Source organism: Puma concolor, chromosome E2 (genome assembly GCF_028749965.1).
Source record: "Puma concolor isolate L17-30 chromosome E2, mPumCon1.1.hap2, whole genome shotgun sequence".
Classification (NCBI taxonomy): Eukaryota; Metazoa; Chordata; class Mammalia; order Carnivora; family Felidae; genus Puma; species Puma concolor.
Window position 1 is genome coordinate 43,378,169 of NC_141681.1, and position 19,381 is coordinate 43,397,549.

General features: G+C 58.9%; 1 protein-coding gene across 2 annotated transcripts; it reads left to right on the forward strand.

Moving 5' to 3' along the window:
• The first annotated feature begins 4,162 nt into the window (after nt 1-4,162).
• On the forward strand, nt 4,163-18,726 carry KCTD15 (potassium channel tetramerization domain containing 15). 2 transcript variants are annotated; one of them, XM_086689603.1, is made up of 7 exons: nt 4,163-4,314; nt 5,980-6,078; nt 7,683-7,775; nt 8,409-8,584; nt 13,222-13,366; nt 15,737-16,042; nt 17,257-18,726. In XM_086689603.1, exons 3-7 carry the CDS (start codon nt 7,710-7,712, stop codon nt 17,413-17,415), a joined length of 852 nt encoding a protein of 283 aa, XP_086545729.1. In that variant the 5' UTR covers nt 4,163-4,314; nt 5,980-6,078; nt 7,683-7,709; the 3' UTR covers nt 17,416-18,726. The 2 variants fall into 2 exon arrangements, with proteins under 2 accessions (XP_086545729.1, XP_086545730.1); XM_086689604.1 differs by having other exon boundaries at nt 5,983-6,078.
• Nucleotides 18,727-19,381: the final 655 nt, after the last annotated feature.

The window sequence follows — 19,381 nt, forward strand, 5'->3', positions numbered from 1 at the left end:
ACAGGCCACCACTACATAAGAATGCCTGGTCAGGAGAGCTCAGTCTTGTGTCATTCCTGTCACCCTGATGCCGGCGCACAGGGAAAGAAGGCTGATTTGGCTCTGAGCCGAGCGCCAGGGCTACAGGAGGAAGGCAAGAAGGGTGGGTGGTCTGTGGCACCCGGGAGGCAATCCCTGCTCTCTGTTCCCCCAGAAGCTGTAAGTGCCCATTGAGCATAGTGCTGGGGACTGGGCAGAGTTCTGTGACAGCTGGCTGGTCTTGTTTTATCCCCTTCAAGGACAGGCAGGGGCAATCTGCACCCCCCCCCCCCCCCCACACACACACACACTGCCACCCCTCAGACACGTCTGGACCTCTGCTCTCCTAGGAGTGGGTCTCCAGCTGACAGGAGACCCAGTTTGGAGTGGGGACGTGTGTGTGGCAGCAGTAAGTCACATGACTCAGCTTTCTGTTCGGTCTCCAGGTTCTCTGAGATCCTAACCAGGAGGGTTTCTGGGATGCAAGCCACGTGGATGTCAGACTAATCTCTGGGCCAAGCCAGTTTCCATCCTATCCTGGTCAGGGGGCATCTCCGAGCCTCGAGGTGGGCACAGACCTAGGAGGGCCAGGCTTTCAGCCCAGGGGGGGTCTGGAGTTGGGGGAAGAGCTCTGCCTTAAAACCCCAGCACCTCCCCCGACCCCTCATTTTGAGCTCATTTTCTTTATTGAGGTCCTTGTTTCTAAACATTGTCTGCAAACAGCAACAACTTAAATCACACTGGAAGCCACTAGGAAGCATCTGGAGACAGGTCTTGTCCGCAGCACCTGGACGCAGGGCCTGACCTACATCGTGCTTCACATGAGCACCCGTGGAGGAACCCCGAAGCAAGCACAGGTTTGAACCCACTTTTAAAAATATGAACTGTAATGGTTTAAGCTCTAGTCAAATCTACTGATAGGGCAAGTGACATTCTGATTAGACTCACATCCAATTTCGCCTCTTGGACCACAGTAATGAAACAAGATGCATTTTACAACATGTTTCAATGTTTTTGGTCCTAATTATACCTCTTCAATTAAAAAAAAAAAAGCCTCACCCTTGCATTATATACCACAGATCATTAAATGCCTATCACAGTCCATGCCCAAGTCTCTCAATGTAAAAGATGGTTGACATTTAGCCAGGAACTTTTAAAACACTTGAGAATAAATTATGACCCAAACTTACTCTTCTTAATGACACGTATAAAGTTCAGCTCTTTAATAAAAGGATTCAAGAATATGAAAACAAAGTTCCCAGCAATATTAAGGAAATAAAGGTCCTGCAAAATGGTCAGTTCTCGTTTCGATTAAATTGTGCATTTTTAATATAGTTGGTATAAAGTGAAACTCTTAAAAAAACATGGAGGAATTTAAAATAAAGTGGAACATCCTATTTTCAGGGTCACCAGTACCACAGTGAGATTTGTCTCTTAAACAATGACACTTAGTATCTCTGTAGTTCCATGAATACTTTTGAAGTGTCATATTAAAACCAATCTCATGGCCTTGAGGCAAAGAGAAGCAATTAGTCTTGGAGTTGTGAATAAATAAAAATCCATTTATACACCCGTCCTTGACATGTACCTTGCAAATCTTAGAAACTTCATCTAGTGGGAAAAGAAATGTTAAATCATGAATACCAATACTAATCACATCGCCATGTGGCTTCCTAAAACAGTTTGGTTTATACCAACCTTTCAAGTATGAATTTATATGTATATATTCATCCACATTGAACAAAAAACAAAGACACTGTAGCAGACACCTTAGGAGAGAGTGGGAGAAGAGTGAGGGACACTAGGGGCCACGAGGGCCATGACAAGCAGGTTTTCAGTGGGTCTGCCCCTCAAACACCAGCTTCACCAGTGCATTTTTCCTCATGCTCCCCTTCGCCCCAAGCACTCAAAAGCTTGGAAAGGGGGTAATTTCTGCCCCTGCAGAAGTCTGGGGAACCCACACCCTACGCCATTTGTGGTCCCAGCCAGTATTTAAGGGAGGACACAGGAGATCAAAATATTTGGATACTTGCTTCGTTTTTCCTTTGGGTCCATTCCTTCAGGGCCGGGTGGGGTTAGCGTTGATGGGGGCTTTGCTGTTCCGTGCCCCTGCGCAGCCCTGGAGAGATTGGGGCCTCCGCTCCGTAGCAGAGCAGACCTCCCGGGCCTGGCTTGGCCACAGCTGGGAGAGCAGAGTGCTGCTGTCAGGCCAGAGCTGGGAGCCAGAAGCCCGCAGGCGCCAGGGCGTGGGGAGCTGAGTGGGCAGCCCGTGGGCCGCGCTGGAGCTGTTGCACAGATCCCTGACCTACTTCCAGGCCCCCTTTCTGTTCTAGGAGCAGCTAAAAATCCATAAATTAAGGAAATTAACTGATGGGGCCTGCGGCATCTTTGTAAGCTATTTAAATCTATAAATTTACAACATCTTCTGCATATATCAAGTAATTGAACTAACTGCAGGGATGTAACTTTAATGAGAAAATTTCCCCCTTCTCCTGTAGTTCGAGCTCTAAAATAAATAAATAAATAAAACCTTCCCTTAGGAGGAAAGTTTCTGCTTATTCCCGCGTGGAGAAGTTACAGAAGCGCGGTCCGGGCGCTCTTTCCACGCGCCAGGTGCCCTAGTGAAGGGAAGCAGGCCCTGACTCGGTCCTCCTGTCACCCGCGCCCCCCCCCCCTCCGCCCCCGCCCCGAGCGCCCCGGGTGAGCGAGGCCGCTAGAGGGCGTCTAGGTCCGGCAGGAGCTCGAGGTGGGGGCCTCCAAGCCGCTCCCGGCCGGAGCGCACCCGCCCTCCAGCGGGAGCCAGGCTCCGGCCCGGGCGTCCCCGGAGCCGGACGGGGGCGCAGTGCAGGCCAGGCGCACTAGAGACTCGGCGCACCGTTTCCTAGGAGTCGGGAAATGGGAGTTGGGGGGGGGGGGGGCGGGGGATCGGGCGGGGCGCAAGGGAAAAAGCGGAGCGAGAGGAAGGTGGGGGAGGAGGTAGGAGCTGAGGAGGAAGGGGCAACCGACCCCGGAGCCCGGGAGGGACGCCCCGGGCGCTGGCCGCGGCGCCGCGGGGAGTCTTGGCCGCAGACCTCTCCACCGCGCCGCGCGCGGAAAGGAAATGGCGCATCTGGCCGCGGGCTGCGGGCCGGGCGCCCCCCGCGCGCCCCTCCCCCGCGGTGGCCGACCGCGTGTCCGCAGACGTCACGGGCGGCGCTGCTCCCCGGCAGAGGGGCAGTCGGGGCCGAGACCCGGAGAGGGAGGCCGTGGAGGGGGAGGGGCGGCCCTGGCCCCCGGCTCCGCTCCAGCCCCGGCCGACTCGCAGCCCAGTTTCTTCCCAAGTCCCGCCCCCTACCCCCGGGCGCCGCGGCGGCGGCTGCTCTCCTCTTTGTAACCGAAGAGTCAAGAAATGTGAGAAACGTGCCCTGTGTTACTTATTTGGGAGCCGAAAATTTATGCCCAGCTGAAAGCGCCCGGGGAAATATTACATCAGATGAAATGACAATGATTAAAATCAGCTTCTCCCCCGCCCCCTCCCGAGCCCGGAGGAGGCCCGGGCGCCGCGTGGCCGGCCGGCGGGGGGCGGGGGGCTGGGCGGCGGAGGGCGCGGGGGCCCGGGCGCACCGCTCCCGGGAGGGTCCTGGCGGAGGCCCCGGCGGGAAGGCTCGGGCTCCGGGAGAGGCGGGTGGGGATCGCCCGGCGAAAGGAGGGGAACCAGCGCATTTTTGTCGCCGAGCGCGGCAGGCGCGGGCGCGCGGAGCTAATTGCGACTCTAATCCTCTGCCCCGCGGCGCAGCCGAGCCCCGAGCCAGGAGTCGCCGCGCGCTCCCGCTCGCGCTCGCCGCGCTGGGTAATTTGGAGCCGGATCGCTGCCCTTTGCGTCCGGGCTCGGCCGCGACGGGGCGCGGGCTACGGGCTGGGGTGGGGGGCTGGTTTTCTCGCCAGCAATCAGGGAAGGCCGCTGGAGAGAGAGGAGGGAGGAGAGGAGGTGGGAGCGGCGGGAGGGCAGCCGGAGAGCGGCGCGAAGAGGAGGCGGCGGTGGCGGCGGCGGCGGCCGCGAGGAGGGGAGGAGGCGAGGGGAGGGCGGGGAGGGGAGGCCCCGGCGCGCCGCGCCGCGAGGGGCCGCGCGAAGCGGGGGCCGGGGCGGGAGGGGTGGGTGGGGGGAGGGTTGGGGGCGAGAGAGAAAGTAACTCCAGGACGAGACCGGAGCGACCCGCGCAGCGAGCATAGGCGGCCAGGCTGCGCCCGGCGCCCGAGACCGGCGGCTGCGGGGGGCGGGGGCTGCGCCCGAGCCCGATCCGCCGCTCCGGCTCCGAGGTAAGCCCCGCGCGGGCGGCCACCGCTCGGCGCCGCGCACCCCTGTCCCCAAAGTGGCGGTGATACCGAGAAAGTAGCTCGGCCGGGGTTCGGACCTGGGTAGGGGCGGCTGCTTTGTCCCGGTGCCGGGCGGCGGGGGCTGGCGGCGCGGGGGCACCCAGCACAAAGGCCTGGCGCGGGAGGGGGGGTTGCCCACGTGGGCTGGCCCTGGCCCTGGCCCCGGGTGGACCCTCCCCACGCGGGCGGGCGCCGAGCTTCCTGCCGCGCGGGGCGGGGTGTGGGGGTGGTGGTGTTGCAGGTCCCGGCACTCGGGCCTCAGTGCAGGGCCGAGCGCCCTGCAGGGCCAGCGAGTTTCCGGGGTCAGCCCCGGGCTCACGCCTCTGGGGCTTCGGGGCGCACAGGGCCCGGCTTGGCGCCCAAATCAGAGAGAAAAAGTCTCTAACGGGACAGATGTGCGTCGTCTGACGCCCACCACGCGAGTCCGAGACGGGGCGGGGGGGCCGGCGAGCTGGTGGTGGTCCCAGGCGCGCGGTCTTGGGGGCCCCGGGCGGGCCTCGCGGAGACGCCTCGGGCTCCTGCTGCCCGCGGGTACCCCCTGACCTGGACGCGCGCACGGGGCACACATTCGGAAATGCCCCTCTCCCGCAGCCCAAACGCCTTTCCGTCATCCCTTGCCCCCCCACCTCGACTGCAGAAAGATAAGCTTCAAGTTTTCACTCCGTGTCTCAAATGTGCATGAAGGAATTTAACTGCACGAGTGAATAACAGCATTAGTTTCAATTAATTTTTTTTTAATCCCGGCAACAATAAACTTTGAGAACAAAAGCGCTTTTACGTCCTTAATTAGGCGAGCTTCCCATCTGTGGTCTCTAAGTGTCTGCCTCTTGATTTAACTTTGTCCTCCGCCCCGCCCCCGCCGTACACCCCTCCCCGCCCTGCCAGGCACTCCGGTTCCGTGGCCACCCCCGCCCCGCGGCGCCGCCGGCCTCGGCCCAGCCGGCTTCGGCCGCCCCGAAGTTCACACCGGCCGGCGGGCTCTGCGGCGGGGCTGGCGCGCACCAGGTGGCATGCCCGCCCCCCTCCTCCGCCCTCCCCCTCCATCCCGGACAATTCCGCAGGCCCCTGGCACTCTCGCCCGCGGCTGGCGCCCAGGGCGCAGAGCTGAAGGGAGCTCGCGAGGCGCCTTCTGTTTACCTTTTATGGTTAAAATAACAGCTTAGCAAAGAAGCGACTTCACGAAGAAGCGATTTAGTGAAATCGTCTCAAGCTGCCGCAGCTCAGCCAGTTTAATCACCCCCAGAGAGCTGAACAACTGCGAACACAATGGGACACAAAATCATTTTGTGTGTAAATGAGCGTGGCATTCTGCTCGCTTCCCTCCGCTCGGCGGGCGGGGCGCGGCGGCGGCGGCGGCGGCGGCGGGCGGGCGCGGGACCCGGGGCTCCCACCGCAGCTCAGGGAAGCGGGTCAATACCTAGCCAGTTTGGAGACCCGCGGGCCCTGGAGCACGCTACAGCGCGGAGACCCCTGCAACAGGCGGTTTGGGCGAGCCTCGGGAGGGCCGGGGCGCGCTGGGGCTGGGTGGTGGGTCGTGGGTTTGCCGGTGATGTTGAAGAAATGAACTTGCGTCTCTTACTGCACCCACTTTTGTGCTTCTGACCTCAGCAGTGGTGTCGGGGAAAGGGTCGTTGTCCAGCACAGATGCGTTGGCCGGAGGCAGCCCTGGAGGTTCTGGTGGAGGCGTAAAGCCTGGGGCTTCCAACGGTGAGTTTTTTGGTTTGCCAGTGAACATCAGGTTGCGCTTGTGATGGAGAAGAGGCTGGATGAGAACAGGATTGAGCAGCTTCTGTGATGGGTACTTGGTGTTAAATGTCACTTGAGTAAAACATTGCGCAGTCCGCTTTGATAGAATTTCCATTGGAATCCCTTCCAGCACACTTTATCCTCAGTTGTGGCTTTCCTTGTGACTCCTCCCCCAGCAGAACCTCCCAGGGCAGGAAAACCCATCCTGAGGTCTGTTTTGGTTTCTCAGAACTTCCTTGAGATAAGTGACCTGCATTTCTTTTCTGAGCTGGCCGGAAGTCAGGAATGCCAAAAGCCGCAGACCCTGAGTAGCCCCCCAGTGAGAGTATAAATTAAACATCACTGTTTAATCGCAACCCCCACCCCAGTTTCATGTCAGGGAACCTGCCAGAGCACTGAGGGCAGAACAGATCCTAGGATGGTAACCTCACTTAAATGTGCAGTATTGACATTCGTTGGACCTTGGTCCATGTTTTAAAATTGGATGTTGAATTTCAAGGCACAAAGTCAAACCTGCGACGGAGAAGTCCAGGTTAGGCTTGTGGGAGCCAGTTTGTGTGTATGTGTGTGGGAGGGGGTTGGTGTTCACTGTGTCCTATGAGACAGCCTCAGGTCAATGCAGAGGGCTGCATAGACCTCTTCTCCCCCCACCCCCCGCCCCCCTTCGGCAGGGTCCTAAGGTGGCTTCTAGTGACTGAGAGACAGTCTTATTTCAGGTGGTTGTGGCACACAGGAAAGTCACTAGTGGAGAAGAGCAGAACAGAGGGTCCGTTTGCTGAGCTGCTCTCTGTTTCCTTCCGGCCAGCTCTCTAGTGCCTTGGGGGGGTGTGATCCTGAGGGGGTCTGGAATACATTAGGCACAGACAAGACCATTCTGGGGGTCTGGGTTGAAACTGCAGAGGTGCAGGCCAGGCAAACAAAGACAAGTTTCCTCTCTTAGGTGCCCTAGGGGAGAGGTGGCTTCCTAAGTGACTTTCACTCTTCCCTATGCCCTGGCTTCTGCCTAAAGAGACTTCTCTGTGACTGGCCATTCTCACACTGCATCTTAACACCGTGGAGACGGTGTTCAGAGTCCTGGGCTCCCGAGCCCATGGAGGCTGGGGGATCCCAGAGAGTCCACAGGGCTCTCTGCTGATGCAAGAGGAGACACGGTTGGTAACATGGCTCTGAACCAAAATACCAGGAAAATCAGATTTGTTCTGAAACATTTTGGGGCAATAATGGTGAGCATATGTTTCAGCACTGTCATTAGCCGAATTAGACGTGGAGCTGCCCAGAAAACACGTGTGTGTGTCTGTGTGTGTGTCTGTGTGTGTGTGTTATGTGTGTGTGTGTGTGTGTGTGTGTGTGTGTGCGCGCGCGCGCGTGTGTGCGTGTAAGCTGCTACGGCTTTAGAGCGTGGGGATAGGGTAGTGGTGGGTGGAATCTGGAGAGGGCTGTGTGGTGGGGGGTCCCAGAGAGAAAATGCAGAAAGGAGGATTCCAAGCGTCTTTGACTCTGGGAGACCCAGCACCCACGACTCCTGAGGAGTAAAAGCCCTATGGTTTTGTCGGTGCTCCCCACAGATACTCTGGGCAGCGATGGAAGCCTAGATGCCTCACCGCAAGGAGCGGCCGAGCGGGTCCTCGCTTCACGCCCACGGCAGCGCCAGCACTGCGGTGAGAGCCAGTAGGGTGGGCTGGGGCAGCGGCCGGTGGCCCCCTCTCTGCCCTTATCCCCAGCGCCTGCCTGCTTACCCGCCGCCCTTCCTCCCAGCCGCCGCAGTCAAGAGATGGCTGTTGACTGGCTGTGCGATTATGTATTTTTTGAAACAAAAATGCTCTTAATTTGATGTGAAATTTACTACATGTATAAAACTCAACGCCTTAGGTGCTGAGGAAGTCACTAATTTAGAGGTGTCTCGTTACTGAGACAAACTTGCAAAAACCCCTGAATCCCAATTCACAAATTGGTGATTCGTTTGTCAGGGGATATTTCACATCTAACACATAAGCCCGCGACCTTTAATTAGAATTTTGCAGTTTGTTTTATGCCCCTGGAGGCTGACACCTTGAAATTTTTTTTTCTTGATTTCTTATTGCTAATAAGCATCTTTCTTTTTCCCTCTGGTTCTTTGAAGAAAATGATGCAAATACACTTAATTACAGTGGTGGCCATAATTTGTCAGCTGAATATGTGATCAGGCACAGGCAGAAGTGATCTGATTAGATCTGTGATCACATTGGCAATAAAAGGGAGTGCCCAGCTCTGTTGTGGAGAAGCTCTCGTTTTCACCTTGTTTCCATCTCCAGGAGGGAGGAAGCATGTCCCGGTTGTCTCTTACCCGGTCGCCCGTGTCTCCCCTGGCCGCCCAGGGGATCCCACTGCCAGCCCAGCTCACCAAGTCCAACGCACCCGTGCACATCGATGTGGGTGGCCACATGTACACCAGCAGCCTGGCCACGCTCACCAAGTACCCTGACTCCAGGTAAGAGCTGAGCCCCTTGGAGCACCAGGCGCACGGTGGTTGTTGGTCCCATCTGCAGCCCGCTGCCAGTGGGCTCTGTCTCCTCTGTCAGCCACTCAGGCTCTCCAGGGCCCTCCCGCTCTCCTGGACCTGGAGGACTAGAGTTTGGGAGGCCGAGTCTACCTCTTAAAAGATGATTTCTACAGGGACTTGTGACCCTGTGCTGGTGGTATTGAAAGTGCCCGGTAGAGCTCCCGACCCACCGGCAGAAGCCCCTTACGCAGGGCCAGCCCCACCTGAAAGTGGCCAGCAGCTGGCTGGGCAATCTCAGGTGTCTTCGGGGTCCCCTTGAGCGAGCCTCAGGCCTGGCCTTTGCCAAGGATCATTTGTGAGCCATGCTGCATGCTCCTTGGGACCCTGGGGGAGAGAAGGATTTAATCCCGTTTCCTACTCTGACCCTTGGTTAAGTACACAAGGGGGAGGATGAGGGGAGCTGCAGTTTCCAGCTTTGTCTGTCTGCGTGGCCACTGCTAGACCCTCGGGTGTAGCAGCCGGCTCCCTTGGGCAGGGGTGGGGAGGTCGGGGGAGTCGCAGATGAGGTGTCTCTGACCAGGAGCATCCCAACAGTGCACCTGGCTCTCCGCCCAGCTCCTGGAGCTCCTGACTCCCGGGCCTATTTGTGGGAGGTGCTGGGCACTGTCAGATCCCCCGCTCCCGCCACTTGGGCACGTCCCTCCCAGGGACCTGGTTTCCCATTGGCATAGGAGCAGGGCGGACCAGAGATGGGCTGGGTCTCTGAGCACCCCCTGGAGATGGGACAGCACGCTGCACGCAGAGCCCACGACTGCTTGCTCCTGGCACAGCGAGGCGGCCACCGCCGAGGGCTGAGCAGCAGGAGGGCCAGGGCTACAGGGTATCGCCCTCGTTTTATACATTTAAAAAAAAAACAAGAGGAGGTAATTAATCCCCCAGACACCAAGGGATCATCTCTGGGAAGCCTTCTTGTCAGTCTGCCTTGTCGCTGGTGTGAAGGCTCGTTGTGGAGGAGTCCTAGCGCATGGCGGCTTGATGAGGGCCAGGGCGGAGCCCTCCACGGGGGCAGGAGTGCTGCCTCTAGGAGCACATGCTGGAGGTGGATGTAGAGTCCAGTTCAGAATTTGGGGAGTCTGGGGCACAGATGACAGTTGGGACTTCATTCCCTCGGCCCAGCAGAGGCTGAGGCCTGGGGCGGGCACTGGTGAACTTGGGGCCTCGCCGGGGCCGCAGCCACGAGGCCACGTGGCGGTGGCGGCCTGTGAGCTCTGTCTAGGGTGGGAGATGGATTCTGCTTATTTAATTTCAATTTTGCCTTCTGCGGCATTCCCGGGTTGTTTGAGATAGATCATCCCTTAATCGGTTGGCGACGTTTGTGAGTGAAATTCATAAAACCCTTGCCCACAACCTCTCTGAAGAGTGTTTCTTGAAATCAGACACTTGCCTTTCTAGAGCCATCGCAGCTCAGGCCTGCAGGGAATGGCTGCCTCATTCGCGTCTCCAGGCTGCTGCCTGGGAGCAGCAAGGGGGGGGGGGTGGCCCTCCCCTCCCATACCCGCAGGGCAGCTCATCCTTGCCCATCGTGCTGCTCTGTGGTGGGGCAGGCCTCCTCACCAGGGAGCCGAGGCCACGTGGCTCGCGATCTGGCAGGTGGGACCCTCGGCGGCAGGATGTGCCTGGAGGGGGGGTGGCAGTCTGCGTGCCTTCCCCGAGGCTGGGGCTCTGCAATGAATCTGTTGTTCTTGCCTGGATGGCTTCTGGCTCAGGGCAGGGCTGCTCCCAGGGCCTGAAGCTTCGGCCTCGAGGCCAACGGGCGGCGTGACCTGTAGGACAGTCAGCGGACAGTGAGTCAGGCCGGGCCTGGGAGGTGGGTGGGGCTGCTGTGCTGGCAAGAGCCCCTCAGATCTCTCTCATCCTTCTTTCAGTGAATCATTAAAATTAAAAAGAAATGTTTTGCACCAATTCCCGAAACCAAGATCAATCCCTCACCCAGTGGCATTGATGTATGAGTCACCAAGCGATGGAGAAGATTGCTAAGGTCACCGAGGAGGCGGGGGGTTCTGGGTATCAGGAAAGTCCCACCTCGGGCAGTGCTGTGAGACCAGGAGGCTAGCGCCCTGCACCCTCGGGGCCCGTGCCCACGGGACTATGTCTGGGCTTCTGGTTCTTGGCTCATCAGGGAGCAGGTGCTACCACTGGGTGGCCCAGGGAAAGCCATCAGCCCTTGCCCATAAAGAGCAGAGCACGGCTGCCCAGGGCTGGAAATGAACTCCAGGGGCTGCCGCCTCCCTCATCCCTGCCGGACATCCGTTAGCTGCTGCCATCACAGTCCCAAGCTGGTATCCATGCTGGCTGTGGGAAGCCTCAAATTACTAATAAAATCTTCCACCGAAACATCCGGGAAATTGGAGCCAAAGCTTAAACAAAAGACCTCCATCAGCTGGGGTCAGAGGCACCCCAAAACCCTGTAGCCTCTCTCAGAGGGTAGCCCAGAAAGGAGTTGGCTCCCAAGACCCTGCAAAGTGATGGGGGGTGGGGGAGGCGGGGGTTGTCCTTTTGTGACCATTGTCCTAACCTGCCCTAAGCTGCTCTCATCCTTGGTAGCCTCAAATCCTGAGGGCATGGAAGGCCTTTGTCCCTTGGAGAGACACTGATGGTAAGGTCTAGAACCAGTCTTAAAGTAAGGCGGATTGTTGGGGCGCCTGGGTGGCGCAGTCGGTTAAGCGTCCGACTTCAGCCAGGTCACGATCTCGCCGTCCGTGAGTTCGAGCCCCGCGTCGGGCTCTGTGCTGACAGCTCAGAGCCTGGAGCCTGTTTCTGGTTCTGTGTCTCCCCCTCTCTCTGCCCCTCCCCCGTTCATGCTCTGTCTCTCTCTGTCCCAAAAATAAATAAACGTTGGAAAAAAAAAATTTAAAAAAAAAAAAAAAAGTAAGGCGGATTGAGAACCTTCTAGCCATGGACCAACAGGACAACCTAGAACCCATCCAGCCCTGGAATGTGGGTGACCCAGGAAGCCCTCTAGACCAACAGGATGGTGTGGAGCCCCAGCCAGCCGTGGCCTAGAATGTTGCTTGCTGCACAGAGTGTTTGAGCTCAACCAGGAACAGGAGAGAAAGGTCCACAGGGAGGCTGAGGCCGTGGACTTGCTGGCTTGCCTGTGGATGTGGCTCTTCCTTCTTCCTGCTGGTGCCATGTTTGGGCCCTCGGCTGTCTGCTGCTGAGGACTGCCCATGGGACAGGCAGTGTTGCCTCGTCCCATCTGTCTCTAGGGTGCTGGATGGCCCTCATTCTGACATCTGAATGCCCAAGCTCTGTGGAGGTCAGGTTTTGGGGACTTGGGCAGCTGGAACAGGCCATGAAGCCCGTAAGGCTTTCCAGCAGGGGCTGCGTCCCCCGGGTCTGGGGAGGTGAGAGGGCTCCATGGCTTGAGGAGTCCCGAGATGAGTCGTATCTGGGTAACGGCAGTGCTGGTTCCACAGGCTGGGGCCTCTCCACACCACATCATAGACTCTGAGCGGCTCACGCGCGTCCACGAGTTAGCCTTGCCTTTTCTATAGCCCCACTGGGACAGGGGCTGGGCCATGTCCCCAGAGGGAGAATGTGTGATTGCATGGCTGCTGCACACCTGAGCAGGCCCTCCCGGCCAATGCCTTGAGTGGGAGAGGCCCCAGCCCTGGCCCTGAGGCCAGGGTCCTCCCTGGAGCGGATGGGGACAGGTATCAGGGGCTCCCCAGAAGCATCCTGCAGGTCCTGTGTTTCTGTCAGAACCAAGTGCCCTTCAGAGGACAGGGTGCCGGGATGGGACCTGTCTGCGTGCATCCGCCAGCGTGTGGGCACACTGGAGTGCGTGCTTCTGTGTAGACCGTGGTGCGTGCAGACGCGTTCACACCGCAGCGTGTGTGCAAGCACGCTGTTGAGTGCACGTCTGCTGTGGCACATGCTGTCCCTCCCGCCTGCCTCTCTTCCTCCCCCAGGGCCCCCTGAGCGGGTGACCGCATGGTCTGCCTGTGAGTTTGTCCAGTGCAAACGGCTGTTTCTCTGCTCAGTTCACGCTGGCCGGCGTGTCCTTTGCCTGGGCGCGTCCGGGTCTGCGTGTGATTTGTGTGTTGCAAGGGAGGGGACCGTGTGAGCCTGTGCCTCTCGCCCAGGTGTGTCCCATGTGCCGCTCATTTGTGTGGCTTGGGCGAGGTGTGGGACCCAAGACTGTCTTGCCGGGCTTACGCGTGTTAGCTGGGTGTGTGGCCGTGGGCTGGGGTATCTGACGGTCAGTGGGAGTTTTCGGGGGGGGGGGGACGGGGTCTGTCTGGCAGGGGTTGGCGTGCATGGGACAACGAGGCTGTGTCTTTGTCTCACTGTAGTTTTCCAAGCCTGTCATGTGTCCGGGTGCATGCAGCCAGGCGCGTCTCTCTCTGGCTGTGGCTTGTGAGTGTAGGCTGGGTATACAGCGTGTGCCAGTGTCCTGACTGCGGCCTGGCTGCCCTTGGTGTATGCGGACATCCGTCATGCCCGGTACAGTCCCAGAGTGACCCATGTGAGGCCCCCCGCACCTCCAGCAGGGCAGACCCTAAGGGAAGGGCAGGTGGCCTGGCCCTTCCATCAGACATCCCACTCCCTCTCTCTCCCAGAATAAGCCGCCTCTTCAACGGCACTGAACCCATCGTCCTGGACAGTTTAAAGCAACATTATTTCATCGACCGGGATGGGGAGATTTTCCGCTACGTCCTGAGCTTCCTGCGGACGTCAAAACTGCTGCTCCCGGATGACTTCAAGGTAAGTCTGCAGCCGGCAGCTCCCCAGCGATGCCTGTGCGGTGGCATTACACAGGGGACGCTGTGACTTAATAAATGGACCCATGGTCGTCATGGCAACCATAAAAAGTTAAACGATGAAGCCGAGGGCTAAATCAGTTTTTCTAAACTAATTTTGTTTTCTCACGTTTTTAGCTTATTTATCAGGGTGTAACAACAATTAAGCAGTGGCGCTTACCCCATTTCATTTGCCGTGTTGAGGGACGGTCGTGCATCAGAGTTACGGGACTTAGAGGTTCCCACATGTGCTCCTTGTCAGCAATTTGCAGGGGGAAGTCTGGTGCAAACGCAATACCTTTTAAATGAAAGGTTATCCCCCGGTCTTGGGGTGAGCCTGTCCAGGGCAGCCGATCTGGCTCTGAGAGTCTGCCTCAGTGCTGGGCCCCTCCGTAGCTCCGGGGATCCCAGAGGAAGGAAGCTTAGACCTGCCTTGAACCAGCAATTGTCCCTCCCTCTCTCCCTCCCTTCCTGCACCCAGAGGACCAATGGCCCTGGGGCTGTTTTGTCCTCCATCCAACTGATGCTGGGTGCCAACAAGCAAAGTCAGGCCGAAGATACAATGAAATCTGGGGCAGACATGGGTCCTGTCCTCATCGCACTTACAATCTAGTGAGAAGACAGATGTTCAACAACAATGAAATGCTTGAATCCCCTTGGTGGGGGAGCAGATGTTTCCTGGAAATGAAGCGTGAAGGGGAAGCATGGAGAACCTGGCCCCAGGGGGGTTGGAGGGAAGGATGCTTCTCTGGATGGCGAAGGAGGAAGAGGGGCAAACAGGTGTGAGGGTCTTGGTGAGCGGGCAGGGTGGCAAGAAGCTTGGTACCATCCAGAACCAGAGAGAAGGTGTCAGCCTGGGGCTGTAGGAACGGGGACGGGAAAGGAGGCTGCTGTTTGAGGTGGGACCTTGGTGGCTAGCTCGGCATGTGGCTGGTGGCATTTTACCCTGAACGCGGTGGCAGGGATGTGAGCAGGGAGTGACAGGTCTGCTAGCCCTGGCTACTGTGTGGAGAAGGAGGGTGAGGGGCGGGAGCAGGAGGCCAAGGGAGTTTCCTGAAGGCCTTGGTCCTGATTGAGGCAGCAAAGATGGGGCAAAGGGGCAGACTGGGTTTATGTTTAGGACTTGGCCATAGAAGGCCGTGGTATGGACCGGTGGGGGGTCAGGGCATTCTTGAGGCTGCCTCCTGGTCTTTGGCTTGCGGCCTGAGTGGATGCATGGAGGCCCAGGGGTGGAACGGGCTGGAGGGAGTGTTACACCTCACTCCTGCGTGGAATTGGTGGTGTGGCATCGGGTGGAGAAGTTCTGGGCCATAAGAAAAAATGTGTGCCGATATCGTTTAAAACCTCTGGAGTGGATGAGAGCAGATGCCCAGGATGGCACCCTGGGGAGCCCCTGTGGAGGGAAATTGGGCTTTCCTCGGAGGGGTTCCAGAGGCTGGGGGGCCAGCAGCGGGAAGGAAGGGGCTTAGGGCCTATAGGATGGGCCCTGCTTTGGGGGTTGGGCCTCCTGACTCAGCCTTGAGCTGAGCCCCAGTGACTGGCCCGAGTCATGGGTCCTGAGCTACTCAGGGCCAGGGCACATATGGGTGCACGTGTGTTTGGGGGACAGATGGCATGAGCATGCCAGCCTGGGAGTCGGCTGCCTGGGGGTGGGCTTCCCACTCCCAGACACCTCCTCACCTGCCTGCTAGAGCGGGGTGGGCCCAGCACCTGGCGCATTTTGTTGTCCTTTGGCCCTCGCCCCCTTCTCTGAGACGGGCGTTTATGTCCATTTTATAGACGAGGAAACCGAGGCTCTGAGGAGGTAACTGATGACCAGCGGCCTCAGAGCTGGTAGACAGCATGCGGGAAATCCAACCCAGGGAGGTGTGCCCTGCCTCCCTGCTGGGCTGTGAGCTCCTCCGGGGCAGATGAGGGTGCTGCTGCTCTGTGCCCAGCCTCCCTTCTCTGGGATTCTAAGAAGGCAGCAGGTCTCCAGACATAGGCACAGCCTCAGGCTCCACTAGTGCAGCCCCCTGGTCTTTCCAGAGGCCCCTCTCTGCTCCAGGGGTTTGGGGCCAGATGGGAAGAGAGCGAGTGTGGGACTTGTGGGACAAGTCTGGCAAAGGTGGACACCAACTGCTGCCTTTCGGTCAAGGCTAGACTCCTGTGCCTGTACACATTCACCTGAGCCTCATTTCCCCCATCTGTACAATGGGTACAACCATCCCAGTCCACACTGAGCCCTGGGGGTCGCAGCTCCACAGTATTGCATGGGGCCAGGTGGCGGCGTCGGGGGCTGGCCTTGGAAAGACCGGCCCCCACCTCCCACCATCCCCTCTGCGCATGCCCACAGGACTTCAGCCTGCTCTACGAGGAGGCGCGGTACTACCAGCTGCAGCCCATGGTGCGCGAGCTGGAGCGCTGGCAGCAGGAGCAGGAGCAGCGGCGCCGCAGCCGCGCCTGTGACTGCCTGGTGGTGCGGGTCACGCCGGACTTGGGTGAGCGGATCGCGCTCAGTGGCGAGAAGGCCCTCATCGAGGAGGTTTTCCCCGAGACCGGGGACGTCATGTGCAACTCTGTCAACGCCGGCTGGAACCAGGACCCCACGCACGTCATCCGCTTCCCGCTCAACGGCTACTGCCGGCTCAACTCCGTGCAGGTGAGGGCTGCGCGCGCGCGCCCCACCCGCCTCACCCCTGCCTCCCCACAGCCCTCCGGCAGCAGGGATGGGTGGAGGGAGGCGCGGTCCCTGAAACGGTGAAGCCCTCCCGTGCCATCTCACAGAAGAGGCAACAATGTGTCGATGCATAATTTATGTCCCGCTCATAATTAAATGATGGCGCCTGGGGGATGGACTTAAAAAAATTGATCCGTGCTTTTTTTTTTTTTTTTTTTTTTTCCAAAAGGATGTTCTATAAAAATGGCCCAGAGTATTTTCAACAGTGTGCCTCATTTGACACCCAGAGTCTCCCTTTCGATTCAAATTGAACCCAGGCCATAGGAGCGGCAGGTCAGAGGCTGAGTGGAGGTGGCCTGGATCCCCCTCACGCACCCTGCTGACCCGCACAGCCGCAGGCGCCCAGATGGCTGCCCAGAGCCGTTCTGAACTGGCCTCCCTCCGAAGCGTCTCAGAGCTGGAGAACCCCAGATGGATGGGGCCTATTCTGCACCAGCTCTTTCAGACCTAAGAGCAGACTCCTATTTCTGCCTGAGGGCAGAGTGGGCATTGTGGGGGGGGGGGGGGCTGGGGGAGAGTCCCATCCTCCCCCCTCCATGCACACATTCCCCAGGCTGTCAGTCAAAACTTAACTACTTGTGGGACACAGGGGTCAGACACAGTGACAAGACCCCCCCCCCCAGAGGCACAAACCCACGTGGACATGGAGGCTGGTAGAGACTCAGACCCCAAGAGGGCTCCTCCTTCTCCCCACCCTGAGTTCCCTTGAGCTGATGAGCCCCCAGGCCTCAAACCATCTGGGACTTACAGCTCAGGGAAGCAGGTGGCTGCCCAGAGGCCAAGGGCAGAGCCTCTGTGGAGTCAGGCCTCAGTGAGGCGGGGGAAGGGGCTGGGACCACGCCTCCAGAGAGAGGGGGCAGGTTGCATCATGGTGAAGAGAAGCGGCCCGAAGACTCTTTCTGCCTCTGGATGAAGGCTGCGGACCCCTGGGTGCAGCAGGGTGGGGCAGCCTTCCCAGGTTTGGTCACTCAGGAGGACCCGGGGTCTGGCTGCTCCTGTCCCTCCTGTGGTTGCTCAACTTGTGGGCTGTCAGGAGAGGGTGGCCTTGCCCTGGCTGATGCCTACCTGCCCACAAGGCCCAGCCAGGCAGACTCTTGCAGTGGGGCATTGCTGACCATTTCTGTCTTCCCTGGCAGGTCCTGGAGAGGCTGTTTCAGAGGGGCTTTAGCGTGGCTGCATCCTGTGGGGGTGGCGTGGACTCCTCCCAGTTCAGCGAGTACGTGCTTTGCCGTGAGGAGCGGCGACCGCAGCCCAACCCTACTGCGGTCCGGATAAAGCAGGAGCCCCTGGACTAGGCCCTGCCTCAGTGCCCACCTGAGGCCGTGTGGCCCTGGGGAACCCCCCGGGGCCCTGGAAACGGTGCTGGGGAGTTCTGCCTGTGCCTGCTTAGCAGTGGGCGTGAGACTGAGGGTGGGGCTGGAGCGTCCAAAGCCAGCCCAGGGAACCCCAGGTATCATGGCAACAGAACGTGGGGCTCCGGAGGCATGCCCGCGGAAGGACCGTTAATGTGACCCAAAGATGCTGCGGTGGGGACAGTTCTCGGGGCACTGCGGCTCCCCGGCCTGGCACAGCGTTCTCCGAGGCAGGGTCAGCAGAGGCCTCCCAGCCCACTCTGGAGGAGCCGTTCATCCTTCTCCACGCGTGGCAGACTCCACGGGGTCTCCTTGCGTCACAGATGGCTTATTTTTCTACAGTATTTAAGATGGAAGTAACTAACTGCACAAGCCAGAGAGGCCGACAAGGACCAACGCTTCTTCATCTGGTGCTCAGTTCTTAGCCGGACGTGTGCGTGCCCCCGTGGCAGAGGGGCTCCCAGGTGCCCGCAGAGTGGGGCTTGGGAGACCTCTGGTCCCTGTTCCAGAGACAGAAGCAAGAGTGGCAATACCATAGGAACGGAAGCAGGGCCCCCACGGGGCAGGGCTGCTGGGAGGAGGGCTGGGTGGGTGTGGGGGATGGATGGCTCTGGAACCATCCGAGACCCTCACCTTTGCTGCCACCCGGGGTGCAGGCCACACTTGGTGAGTCACCTGACCTACCAATACCCTGGGGCTTCCAGTCCTGAGTGTTCTCACACCCGGGCTTCTGCAGAAGTCTCTCCCCATCCAGACCAGCCACGGGGCCACACCGCATCCTTACCTCAGGAACGGGCCCCACGGTGAAGGGGCCCATGTGTCAGCGTCCTCTGGGTCCCCAGCTCAGGAAGCCGTCCCCAGCTACGATTTTCCCACACTAATATGCACACTGAATTTGAGTTAAACCGTTCCACTAGCCTGCCAATAAGACTGGGACACAAGGCATACCTGGGGCTGTTGGCCCCGGATTCCAACAAAGACTGGCCCCGAGGGGTGCTCACAGACCTGCTCCCTCCCAGACGACAGGCCCAAAGATGGACACCCCTGGCCTTGTCACCCTTCCCTGCGCGCTGGCTCCACCCGGGTGGGGAAACCTCGGAGGGGCGCCGCAGCCAGCCCCGCGCTGTGTAACAACGCCTGTAGACTTGTATATGACTCCTTTAATATTGTAAAGATGCCGATGTACAATTGTCGTGTGTTTGTGTAAACACATTACGTTCCTAGTTCATGCCATAAATGATGCTATAAAGCGAATGACTCAGGCTCCGTCCTGTGCAGAAGCGACAGCCGTATCCCGCATTCCACGTAGCGTGGGGTGGTTTGGGGGCGGGGTTCGTCCCTGATGCGGGAGAACCAGCAGACCCTGCAGAGGTAGCTGGGGGAGGGGGAGGGGCAGGGTCCCGAGCGGGCCGTTATTTATTGCATTTGGGTGTTTCCTCTCTGCTGTGCCTGTCGCCTCTGGGCAGCACAGATTCTGAATTCTGATTCACAGCCCCTAACCAGATGCGAGCCGGGAAAACGCAAACAGAAGGTGTCCGAGGGCTTTTGAACCCAGTCAAATGTTTGAGAGTTTCCCTTCTCTGGCTTTTGGTTGAGGCTGGCGTCCTCTTTAGAGCCCCACGGAGCAGAAGGTGGCCAGCCGGGAACTTGCAGCCCCCAGCCTGAGAACTGCCGGTCGCCGGAGCGCAGAACAGGACCTCGGTGGGTCTCTTCCCAGGGGTGAGCCCTCCGTTCTAATGAGTCTTTTTGTGTTTTTCCTCAAAGTCCTTATGTTCCAACACACGAGGACCCTTTTCCATGCCCGGTCAGGGACACCAGCTTCAACCTGCCTGCAGGACAGGAGCACAGAGCAGCCTCATCCCGTCTGAGGCCACAGAGCAGACGCCATCAGACAATCTAATTTGCTGGA

Bases quoted from the DNA above. Each gene is read 5' to 3' on its own strand.
- KCTD15 (XM_086689603.1), top strand. From the start codon at position 7,710: ATGCCTCACCGCAAGGAGCGGCCGAGCGGGTCCTCGCTTCACGCCCAC. The intron at 8,585-13,221 runs GTAAGAGCTGAG...TCTCTCTCCCAG, and splicing joins ACCAAGTACCCTGACTCCAG to AATAAGCCGCCTCTTCAACG. The intron at 16,043-17,256 runs GTGAGGGCTGCG...CTTCCCTGGCAG, and splicing joins GCCGGCTCAACTCCGTGCAG to GTCCTGGAGAGGCTGTTTCA.